Source organism: Euleptes europaea, chromosome 14, assembly GCF_029931775.1.
Source record: "Euleptes europaea isolate rEulEur1 chromosome 14, rEulEur1.hap1, whole genome shotgun sequence".
NCBI lineage: Eukaryota > Metazoa > Chordata > Lepidosauria > Squamata > Sphaerodactylidae > Euleptes > Euleptes europaea.
Window position 1 is genome coordinate 42490386 of NC_079325.1, and position 12803 is coordinate 42503188.

The following is a 12803-nucleotide window of genomic DNA, read 5'->3' on the forward strand; positions in this document are numbered from 1 at the left end:
AAAACAGCGGGGGGGAAGATACATGGGCCATCAGGCCTGGCGCCTGAGACCAGAAGGTGTGAACTGCTTTTACGAGTTCACTGATAATACCGCAGGTGATGGAAAGCAGAGACACAAAGACAGAGACCCTCACATTCTGCCCCCCTTAAGGCCCCCCTCCGGGAGGACGAGGCTTATCGGGATAAGCGAGGTGGAATTCTCGGACCAAGCGAGGAGCTGCCATGTGGGGTGCGGCCACCCATTCGTCATGAGCGGAGCCAAGGTTTTTCCAGCGAACAAAGTAAAACAGTTTCCCTTTCTTCCATTTGGAATCTAAAACCTTGGATATTTCCAAATGGGTATCCCCTCCTACTACGGTAGGAATCTCATGAGCGGGAGGGGGGTGGAACTGGGGAGCTGCTACATAAGGTTTGAGGAGGCTTATATGGAAGACTGGATGAACCCCCTTGAGTGTCTTAGGGAGACTCAGTTCCACGGTAACCTCGTTGATTACTCTGGTAATGGGGAAAGGTCCTACATAACGGTCGCTCAGTTTTTTGCAGGGGCGAAGAGAGCGGAGGTTTTTGGTGGACAGATAGACTTGCTCCCCCACCTTGAGTTCCCATCCCGGAGACCGGTGTTTGTCCGCTTGTTCCTTGTACTTGCTTTTTGCCCTTTCCAGATTTTTGAGCAACCATGGCCAGGTGGATTTAACCACCTGAATCCACTCCTGAAGATCAGGGGTAGACTGGAGCTCTGGCGAGACGGGGGCAGAACCGAAAGGGCCAAAATCCGTCCCGTATATAACTTGGAAGGGACTAAAGCCGGTAGAGGAATGAGGCGCATTGTTGTACGCATATTCGGCAAATGGCAGCAGGTCAACCCAGTCATCCTGGTGGAAATTTACATAGCAGCGCAAATAACATTCTACTACCGCATTTACTCGTTCTGTTTGACCATCCGTTTGGGGGTGATAGGCGGAAGAAAGGCCCTGTTCCTCCACTCCCATTAACTTTAGGAAAGCCCGCCAGAATTTGGCAACAAACTGGACCCCCCGGTCGGAGAGGACCTTCCTCGGGATCGAGTGTAGCCTGAGGACGTGCGTGACGAACAGTTTAGCTAAGCCCTGGGCTGAAGGAAGACCTGCACATGGAACGAAATGAACCTGTTTGGAAAAGAGGTCTGTGATAACCCAGAGAACCGTTTTCCCCCGACTTGGAGGTAGGTCGGTGATAAAATCCATGGCGATGACTTCCCAGGGACGGGAGGGGTTCTCAAGCGGTTTGAGAAGCCCCGGGGGTTTTCCCATCCGTTTCTTGGCTGTGGCGCAGGTGGGGCAGCTGCGCACATACAACTCCACATCAGATCTCATACCGGGCCACCAGAATTGCCTTCGAACCAGGTGAAGCGTTTTTACGAAACCAAAATGACCTGCTAGCCTGGCCCCATGTACAAGTCCCAATACTTCTTTGCGAAGGGAAGATGGGACATATAGTTTCCCCCCTTGTACCCACCAAGTGTTGGTTCGTTCCAAGCCAGGGGGGAGGAGATTGTGCTCCTCCTCCTGCAAGGAGGCGTCCCGGAGTCGCTGTTGGAACACTTCCGGGATACCTTTGAGCGTAGGGGGGGTCTCCGGTTGGCGGGCTTGGGATCGGGTGGTGACGGCTAAGCCAGGGACTTCCCCTCGCTGTTCGGGAGTGAACAGGGAGTCGACGGGGCGATCGAAATCGTTGCGATACTGGGGAAGTCGTGACAAAGCATCAGCTAGGGCATTTTCTTTGCCAGGGACATGTTTGAGGGTGAACCGGAATTTTGCAAAAAATTGGGCCCACCGAATTTGTTTGGCATTGAGTTTTCTAGCTCCCTTGAGAGCCTCAAGATTCTTGTGATCTGTGCACACTTCGAACGGCAGCTCGGCCCCCTCCAAGAAGTGTCTCCATATGGTAAGGGCATGTTTGACCGCTGCTGCCTCCTTCTCCCAAATGGCCCAGTTGATTTCGGACTGGGAAAACTTTTTGGAGAAGTAGGCGCATGGTCTTAATCGTCCCCCCTCATCCCTCTGCAATAGGGCCCCGCCCATTGCTACATCCGAGGCATCCACCTGCACCACGAAGGGCTTGGTGCAATCCGGGTGAGCCAAAACGGGTTCGGATGAAAAAAGTAGCTTCAAACGTTCAAAAGCTTGCTGGCACTGGGGAGACCATTGCAGACGGGCTGAGGGGAGTGCGGCGCTAGCCCCCCTACCCTTGGTACGTAACAGGGCAGTGAGGGGAAGCGCAACTTGGGCAAAGTTGGGAATGAAATTCCGGTAAAAGTTGGCAAACCCCAAAAACTGTTGAAGTTGGCGGCGGGTAGTGGGGGTTTCCCAGTCCCGCACCGCCTGGACCTTGGCGGGGTCCATTTCCAACCCTTGGTGGGAAATCACATACCCCAAAAATGTAATAGAAGGTTGGTGGAATTCACACTTGGACACCTTAGCATACAGTTTGTGCTCCCGCAGCCGCTGGAGCACTTCTCGCACTAGGCGCACATGTTCTTCCATGGTCTCAGAGTAAATAAGAATGTCATCGAGAAATACCACCACCCCCCGAAACAGTAAATCATGCAAAACTTCATTAATTAATTGCATAAAGACACTCGGAGCCCCCGAAAGTCCGAACGGCATGACCAGATACTCAAACATCCCAAAACAACTGGAAAAGGCTGTTTTGGGTTCGTCTCCTTCTTTGATGCGAATGCGGTGGTAGGCTTCTACCAAGTCCAGTTTGGTGAAGATTCGGCCCTCCTTTAATTGTGCTAGAAGGTCAGGAATAAGAGGGAGGGGGTAAGCATTAGACTGGGTGACTGCGTTCAGTCTGCGAAAGTCAATACACAGTCTTAAATCTCCCGTCTTTTTCTTTACAAAGAAAGCTGGGGCTGAATAAGGAGCCTTGGAGGGGCGTATGAAACCCCTCGCCAGATTGACATCCAGATAGTCCCGCAATACAGTCTTTTCACTGGGGCTCATGGGGTAAACCTTTCCCTTAGACAGTTTGCCTTCCCCTACGATCTCGATGGCACAGTCCGTTTCTCTGTGGGGAGGCAGTTCGTCGCACTCTCTAACATCGAAAACATCAGTAAACTGCGAGTACTCAGAGGGTAATTGAGGAGAGACTGGGGCGGGGGACCCTACCAGTGCGGCGGCTGGAGTTCTGAGTACCCGTTCCCTGTCATGCAACCCACAGGGGTTTTCGGGGAAAGAAAGCACCCGTTTAACCCAATCGATGGAGGGATTGTGTCCCCTTAACCAGTTCATCCCCAACACCACAGGGGTTACAATAGGGGCGATGGTGAAATACAACCGTTCCCAATGTTCCCCCACGGACATAATCACGGCTGCAGTTCTGTGGGTCACAGGGCCCCGTTTAAAGTCACTCCCATCCATTTGGGAAAAACGGAGGGGTCCCGGAACCCGCTTGCGCCGGACCCCCAACATCTTGGCAGTTTCCTCATTTATCATGGTGCGGGCACACCCCGAGTCGACCAACGCGGGGACCTCTAACGGGGGACCCCCTTTGGGTAGGGACAGATGAACACGCACAAATACATTGTCCTCTTGGGCGCTTACCATCGGTGGAGCTCCTTGCACAACGATAGGGACGGTCTGCTGCGGAGCCCCCTCTACAGCAGACCGACGGCGTTTTGTGCCGGCTGTTCCCACTCTTCCTCCTCGCTGGAAGAGGGGGACGGGGTGGTGGCTTCCGGGGAGCCGTCCGAATCAAAGACGGTATTTGTAATCCGGGACCCCGATGGGACCGTAGAGTCGGATGCCCCATCCTGGGGGCGCGCGTGGAGAGCGGAGGGTGCGCCGGAGCGCCGGCTCAGTGGTCCACTTCTGCGGCGCGGCTGGCTGTCGGCGGCCGGTTTCGTCGGCTCGGCCTGGGTTTGGCGGGGGGGGGTCGGACGGCCTGAGCGAGAGGGGCATTGCGATGCAAAGTGACCCTTTCCCCCGCAGATCAGGCAGACGCCGGCCTCGAACCGCTTGCGGCGTTCCGCGGCCGAGAGACCCCCGCCACCCCCTTGCCGGAGTTCCCGGCCACGGTCACCTCGGGGCCTGGGGTCTCGCCCAAGCCGTTGCTTGGACAAGTTCAGGAGTTGCTTGCGATTCTCGATGTCAGCAGCATGGCGAACCCAACCTTCCACATCCGGGGGGTTCCCTTGCATGAAGGCCCAATGTTGGAGGTCTGGGTTGAGACCCTCCCTGAAACACTGTACCAAGGTAGCTTCACTCCAGTCCAGAATTCGGCTAGCCAGTGACTGGAACTCACTTGCATACTGCGCCACCGACTTAGTCCCTTGGCGCAGTTGCATCAGGGAGGCTTTAGCCCGCTCACCCAGAGTCGGGTCCTCAAAACGGTTTCGGAGTGCTACCATGAACTCGTCCAGGGTTCGCAGTACCGGCGAGCGGAGTTCATACTGCAACACCATCCAGGCAGCCGCCTCCCCTTGCAGTAAGGAAGCCACGTACTGCACCCGGGACTCCTCAGAAACGAAGGTTCGGCCTTGTTCCCGCATAAAAATGTCCACTTGGACCATAAAAAAGGTCAATTGGTCTCCCGACCCGTCATACGTGACTTTCAGGTCCCGACGGGCCGGGGGGGCAGGGGTTGCGGGCGGAACTACCGGCGCCCCGTCTGGGGGAGCACCGGCTGGAGGGGGGCCTTAAGGGGGGCAGAATGTGAGGGTCTCTGTCTTTGTGTCTCTGCTTTCCATCACCTGCGGTATTATCAGTGAACTCGTAAAAGCAGTTCACACCTTCTGGTCTCAGGCGCCAGGCCTGATGGCCCATGTATCTTCCCCCCCGCTGTTTTCCTGCCAGTACTCCCTCAGGCCGGTGCGGCCTTGGAAGTGTGATAGCCGCACCAGACTTCCTGGGATCCGTCTGATGTTTTGTATTATGCCAAGCTTGTAACTTCCCATAACAATAAGTGTGAACCCCAGTGCCCCAGTGCCCTGGAGTCAATATATTCTGTAAACCCGTATAGCCCCTGACTTGCAACTTAATGTGAGAGATCCCCCTCTCTGAGTTTGCTTCTCCAAATCAGTTGCTCAGACGTTGATACAGAAACAATAGATTTATTGAAGCCTTCAGGAGATGAGACAGGCACAGGTAGAAAGTTGCAAGTGAGGGGCTATACGGGTTTACAGAATATATTGACTCCAGGGCACTGGGGCACTGGGGTTCACACTTATTGTTATGGGAAGTTACAAGCTTGGCATAATACAAAACATCAGACGGATCCCAGGAAGTCTGGTGCGGCTATCACACTTCCAAGGCCGCACCGGCCTGAGGGAGTACTGGCAGGAAAACAGCGGGGGGGAAGATACATGGGCCATCAGGCCTGGCGCCTGAGACCAGAAGGTGTGAACTGCTTTTACGAGTTCACTGATAATACCGCAGGTGATGGAAAGCAGAGACACAAAGACAGAGACCCTCACAGGCAGACTGTGTTTACAGGGTGGTTTGCCATTGCCTTCCCTAGTCAGCTACACTTTACCCCCAGCAAGCTGGGTACTCATGCCACTGACCTTAGAAGGATGGAGGGCTGAGTCAACCTTGAGCCGGCTACCTGAAACTGATTTCCTTCGGGAGCACTTTTTTTAAAGGTATGGAACCCCCCTCTGTTCTCCCAGTTGATCCTTTCAGGGGTCCATCTGTGAGAACTACAGTCAGTTTCTCTTTACTCATTACATAGGCGTAATATCTAAGGCTGAAATACTTAAAACATTTGACTAGATTAAGTAATTCATCGCTACCACCCTTTAAAGATAAGTCCTGTTTAATGTAAGAAACCATGTCTTTAAAAAATCCTTGGACACTTTTTAAAAAAATCATAGGGATTTAAATGGCCAATTGACGTTCCTCTTCCTATTCTCACAGGAGTGGTATTGTCTCAATTCTGTTTGATCTTCCTTTGGACTTTTATGCATGGCTGTTTCACTCACTGTCCCCCCTCCAACGCCTTCGGGTCTTTATTTGGATTATGCATGCCGTTTCCGACTGTCAGAGGTCGCCTCGCTCTCCCTCTGCGTTTCCCCGCATTTTGCCTGTGTTTTGAGGGACCTGTTTTATCTCAAATTTGAACATTTTCCTAGCTGAAATCCTTTCTATTCCCCCACAAGGAACAGTCTGCTCCCACTCAGTAAGCTTTTAATCAACAAGCGGATTAGAATGCATATAATTAACTGCCTGAGGTCTCTTTTAACTGGCTCGAATCCCGAATACCTAGTGCCACATCTACATGGTAGGGTTGCCAACCACCGGGTAGAGCCTGGAGAACTCCTGGAATATCAGCTGATCTCCAGACTTTAGTAGTAGAAGAAGAACTTTAGTAGAAGACTTTAGTAGAAGAAGAAGGAGGAGGGGAGGAGGAGGAGGTTATATGCCAACTTTCTCTACCATTTAAGGGAGACTCAAACTGGCTTACAATCACCTTCCGTTCCCCACAACAGACACCCTGTGACTTGCCCAAGGTCACCCAGCTGGCTTTGTGTGTAGGAGTGGGAAAACAAATCAAGTTCACCAGACTAGCCTCCGCCACTCATGTGGAGGAGTGGGGAATCAAACCCAGTTCTCCAGATCAGACTCCACCGCTCCAAACCAACGCTCTTAACCACTATACCACGCTGGCTCTCTTTAGAGGGTGGACTCTATGGTGTTATACCCTGCTGAGGTCCCTCTCCATCTCAGATTCCGCTTTCCCTAGGCTCCATCCCAAAGTCACCCAGATTTTATCAAACTGGAGTTGGCAAGCCTAACCTGTAGCAGCCTGCTCCTGAGGCCACAGTGGTTGAAATACAATAGTCAGGGATTTGCAGCAAGAAGCTGTCTGGAATAGAGTTTTTCTCCCTGCTATACTAAGTCTCCCCCTACTTGCATGGAATTTGTTAGGGGCATTCAAAAACGGTGTTCTCTCCTTCCAAGTCTGAAATGGTACAGTCAATTCTATCACCTTGTTGCCCTGTATGTATGGATCAGTCCATTGAGAGGTTTTCTTGGGGGGGGGGAAGTGACAGCTGAATTCGTAGCCTGACACCCCCCCAACCCACGCGGTCTGGAGCAGAGGATTAGTTGGCCTGCCAAGAATGCTGGATTCTCATGGAATGTGGAAGAGATCTTTTTCCCCACAGGTGCACAACTCACTCTGGGGTAAGCAGACGGCTTGGCGAGTCGAACAGCTGCTCTGGGGATTGTCTTGGGCAGCTGGGCAACCTCCCCGTTACATCAGGTTGTGACGGGTACCCCCAAGGGGAGGGGAGGCTGCAGAGCCGGTGGATGCACAAGCAGTTTCCAAATACCTACCACGTGAGCAACAACTCATGATAACCATCCTCAAGTTCTTGAAGGGCTGTCATGTAGAGGATGGCGCTGGGTTGTTTTCTGTTGCCCCAGAAGGTTGGACCAGAACCAACGGGTTGAAATTAAATCAAAAGAGTTTCCGTCTAGACATTAGGAAGAATTTTCTAACAGTTAGAGGGGTTCCTCAGTGGAACAGGCTTCCTCGGGAGGTGGTGGGCTCTCCTTCCCTGGAGGGTTTTAAGCAGAGGCTAGATGGCCATCTGTCAGCAATGCTGATTCAGACAGATGATGAGAGGGAACGCATCTTGGCCATCTTCTGGGCATGGAGTAGGGGTCACTGGTGGTGTGGGGGGGGAGGTAATTGTGAATTTCCTGGATTGTGCAGGGAGTTGGACTAGATGACCCTGGTGGTCCCTTCCAACTCTATGATTCTATGATTCTAACTGTGTTTGAAGGACAGGGTGTTGTGCGGCTCCTTTGTCTCTGCCTTGATGCTCTGGTGTTTCTCAAGTGCTTTACTCTTAATTACTACATCTAATTGTAATACTTTAGCGACTGTTAATTGTTGGTTTAGGCAAGGCGTGGAGGGTTCAGTCAAGGATAAGTGAAGGGAACACAGAGAGATGAGTAACAAAAGAGGGAACTGGCTCCTGATGAAGAATAGTCAAGCACAGGGGTGTTTCCCCCCTTGCCATTCAGTATGCAATTGCTATATTTGCTCGTTCAGTTTCTGTTTGTTAGGTTAGTCCTTTTCAGATGTTACATCTGGGGATATCCAACTGTCCTTACTGGGAGCACCTGTCATCTGTTATCTTGATATGCATGGTCACCATTTTGTCTGAAACAGGCCCTATATACTGAAGCAGAAAATAGGTGCAGTGCTGCTGGCCATTTCAGACAAAATAGCAGCCAAGCAGATAGGGAGAGTAGGGTTGCCAACCTCCAGGTACTAGCTGGAGATCTCCTGCTATTACAACTGATCTCTGGTCCATGGAGATCAGTTCACCTGGAGAAAATGGCCGCTTTGGCAATTCGATTGTATAATGTTGAAGTCCCTCCACAAACCCCGCCCTCCTCAGGCTCCGCCCCCAAAACTTCCTGCCATTGGCGGAGAGGGACCTGGCAACCCTAAGGAAGAGGGATGTAGGATAGCCAGCCCTGTGGCGGCAGATGCTGGAAGATTTGGGGAGGGTGGAATTTCAGGTGATGTGATGTCCCATCCTCCATGATGCTCTAGGAGTTGGCCCAATCTCTATGAAGACCATAGACATAGAGGATTCCTAGTGCATCACAGAGGATGTGATGTCACTTCCAGAAGGGGGCTTGGAGGACATGATGTCACATCCAGGCGACACTTTATGAATCCCTGCAATCTCTATGGTATTTGTAATTGGGGAAATTCTTAAAGCGCTGTCATCAGTGCTCCCCCTCCCTTTTTTCTCCTGCTCCTCAAGTCATCAAGGCCAGAGGATGTGGGGTGGGGGATTACCCATTATCTGCAGGCAAATGGAGAGCCTAGTCATTAAGTAGTTGATGGTTCTGATGCTTATGGTTGCTGGGCTTCTGGTAAAGGTAAAAGTCCCCTGTGAGAGCACTGGGTCATTCCTGACCCATGGGGTGACGTCACATCCTGACATTTACTAGGCAGACTTTGTTGACGGGGTGGTTTGCCAGTGCCTTCCCCAGTCATCTTCCCTATACCCCCAGCAAGCCGGGTACTCATTTTACTGACCTTGGAAGGATGGAAGACTGAGTCAACCTTGAGCCGGCGGCTATCTGAAACCAACTTCCGTCGGGACTGAGCTCAGGTTGTAAGCAGAGTTTTGGACTGCAGTACTACAGCTTTACTACTCTGCGCCATGGAGCTCCTGGTACATGTGGCTATAACATCTGACAAAGTCTATGACCTCCTTGGCAACCCATTGTGTTTCTCTCTGTGTGTGTGTGTGCTTTTTGTCTCTTTTCAGACCAGGTTCGTGGCAATGCCTTTAAACCGTAAGGTATGACTGAACGGCCCTGACCTGGATGGCCCAGGCTAGCCTGATCTCGTCAGATCTCAGAAGCTAAGCAGGGTCAGCCCTGGTTAGTATTTGGATGGGAGACCACCAAGGAATACCAGGGTTGCTGTGCAGAGGAAGGCACTGGCAAACCACCTCTGTTAGTCTCTTGCCATGAAAACCCCAAAAAGGGGTCGCCATAAGTTGGCTGTGACTTGACGGCACTTTACACACACATGACTGAACGCACAAAGCTGCCTTACGTTAAGTGAGGCCCTTGGTCTGTCAAGCTGGACACTATCCACTGACCGGCAGAGACTCTCAGGGGTCATGGGCAGAGGTTTTCCTCATTTCCCACTGCCTGATTCTTTAAGTGGAGATACTGAGGACTGAAGCTGGGAATTCCTACCAGGCAGAGTAGGTGCCGTGTCCCTGAGGCTAGGGTTGCCAACCTCCAGGTGGCACCTGGAGACCTCCCGCTATTACAATTGATCTCCAGATGACCAAGATCAGTTCCCCGGGAGAAAATGGCTGCTTTGGACGGAGGACACTATGGCGTTGTACCCCGATAAGGTTCCTCCCCTCCCCTCTCCAGGTATTTCCCAACACAGAGCTGGTAGACAAAGCCCAGTGGAGGTTTCTTGGGCTACCATGCTTTTAAATTTCCCTTCCTTTCTTCTCCTTCTTCCTTAATTAATTCCTGTTCTCTGGCTCCATTCAGGAATCAATATCTCATTTTAGGAGCAAGTGATGTACTGGTTAAGAAAATTAAGCCAAAACATCTTCAAGTGAAGCAAATTTTTATGACGCTCATAAATACCAGGCAAGTGAAGGTGGCGAGGTGACAGCTTCCCCCCTTGGAGGAGGTCAGATTCACAGGCCACTTGCAGACATTAAAACAAGCCCCTTGGGAGATGCATGCCTGTTGCCATGGCGAAGGATGGTGACCTAGTTGGCTCACCTTCTAGCACAGAGATTTTCTCCCAATTCAATTATGGGACTTGAAAGCTCTGCTTCTCCTCGGGCCTTGGATCTATTAGTTCAAGGTCTTCAATTGTTTACTTCATGCTGCTAGTTTGTCGGAGTTGAAAAATCTACCCACAATTCTTACTTGGAGCGGTGGAGTCTGATCTGGAGACCTCCGGGTTCGATTCCCCACTCCTCCACATGAGCGGCGGAGGCTAATCGGGTGAACTGGATTCCCCACTACTACACATGAAGCCAGCTGGGTGACCTCGGGCAGGTCACAGCTCTGTTAGAGCTCTCTCAGCCCCACCTACCTCGCAGGGTGTCTGTTGCGGGGAGGGGAAGGGAAGGTGATTGTAAGCCGGTTTGAGTTCTCCCTTAAGTGGTAGAGCAAGTCGGCATATAAAAACCAACTCTTCTTCTTCTTCTTCTTTTTGTTTTTGTTAATATGAAAATATTCCCCTACTTGACTTGGAAAGTGCAGTGTGTTAGCTGTTCTTTCCTACTTTGCACTGTTAGCTTCGATCTGGACCAGGTAAAGAAGAAGCTGGAGAGTGGGATTAATTCAGGTGTCTAAAATGTTGGTTCGCAACATGAACATTCATGGCTTTTGATGGCTCTGTGGTCCTGGGATGACTTGCATGTGCAAATGGGTGATTACATTATATGCCAATAAAGGCGTGTGTATGTGTGTGTGTTATCCCAAAATCACCAAGATTGCCCCCGCAAAAAAAAATCTCATTTTTTTTCCTATTGTGGATGGCTGCTGTGCAAAAGCCATCTAATTGTGTAAGAAAGCAGCGTAATTGCACAAATCGAATGCATCCCAATTCACCTGGATGCATCCAAACAGTTTGCCAAACTGTCAGCTTCCTGCTTTCAACAAGCGAGTGGGGTGTGAGCTGAACCAGGGACTGTCTGAGCAGCGCAGTGTGTAAGTGCTTCATTGGCTGACATCCAACCCTTTTTAGCCTTGTCTCTGCCCCCATTCAGATGGGAGTTTTGGACCAAGGGTCCTACATTTGCTTATGCAAATGTGCCACTGTAGATTGAAGGCATTGGTATACAACACCGTCTTGACATTTCATGTAAACAGCAACAGAGTGGCAGTGGCCCCTTGACAAAGCACCTGCCTTGCACCCAGAAGGTCACAGGTTCAATCCTCAGCATCTCCATTAAAAAACAAACAAACTAAGTAGCAGGGCTGGGACAGATGCCTGGAGAACTACGGTACTCTAATCTGGTGAACCGGGTTGGTTTCCCCACTCCTACACATGAAGCCTGCTGGGTGACCTTGGGCTAGTCACAGTTCTATTAAGAGCTCTCTCAGCCTCACCTGCCTCACAAGGTGTCTGTTGTGGGAGGGGAAGGCGGTTGTAAGCCGGTTTTATTCTGCCTTAAATGGTAGAGAAAGTTGGCATATAAAAACCAACTTTTCTTCTACCCTACCAGCCAGAACAGACAATACCAAACAAGACAAACATTTGGTCTGTCTTGGGATAAAACAGCTTCAGTTGCTCATATTACATGTGACCTGGGGTCCATGCGTACGGGCTTGACTTGAGCCTCTCTATCTCCAGCTGGCTACCAAGTCCTGAGCTGGAATAAACAATCATCCCAAGGATATCGAGTGTCTTGTTAGGCTCAGCAAGACCCGTGGCCTTCGGCTAGAACAATGGCTTGAGCGGAATTTCACAAGCACATGGCTGGGTCCTGCCCACCCCTCCCGGGGCTTGGATCAGCTCCCGGCATTCCTATTTTTGGCTTCTGAGTTTGCATATAAGCCTGTGGCTTTGCCTCCAGATGACGGGTCGGTCTTTCTTTGCGTTGAGTAAGGAGCATCACTGGTGTGTGAGGATGGGTATCTATGAAGAAAGAGGGTGAGTACCTAAGCCCGTTATATCTCAAACTGGTGAAGGAGTTAAGGCCCTTAAAGAGATGCTTGAGAGGACAGCATGGTGCTTGTACGTGAATAGCTTTTTGTCTTATGAATGTTGTGTGTGTTAAGTGCTGTCAAGTTGCTTCTGACATATGAATCAATGTCCTCCCAAACATTGATTGTCTTTAACAGCCTCGCTCAGATCTTGCAAATTGAGAGCTGTGGCTTCCTTTATAGTGTCAATCCATCTCTTGTTGGGTCTTTCTCTTTTCCTGCTGCCTTCAACTTTTCTAGCATGATTATCTTTTCCAGTGACGCTTGTCTTCTCATAATGTGACCAAAGTATGATAGCCTCAGTTTAGTCATTTTAGGTTCTAGGGTCAGTTCAGGCTTGATTTGATCTATAACCCACTGAGTTGTTTTTTTGGCAGTCCACGGTATCCGCAACACTCTCCTCCAACACCACATTTCAAAGGAATCTACTTTCTTCATTGTCCAGCTTTCACACCCATACATAGTAATAGGGAATACGATGGCATGAATTAACTTGGTCTTGGTTGCCAGTGACACATCCTTACACTTCAGAATCTTTTCTAGCTCCTTCATGGCTGCCCTTCCCAGTTACAGTCCGTTAAGGAGAATG

General features: G+C 50.8%; 1 protein-coding gene across 1 annotated transcript in view; it reads left to right on the top strand.

Moving 5' to 3' along the window:
• The first annotated feature begins 12100 nt into the window (after positions 1–12100).
• Positions 12101–12803, top strand: part of LOC130486846 (kelch-like protein 20) — a 46345-nt gene continuing 45642 nt past the window's right edge. Inside the window, exon 1 of the mRNA XM_056860146.1 lies at positions 12101–12161. Coding sequence (XP_056716124.1) covers positions 12139–12161 — 23 coding nt within the window. The 5' untranslated portion in view covers positions 12101–12138. The remainder of the gene's footprint in view (positions 12162–12803) is intronic.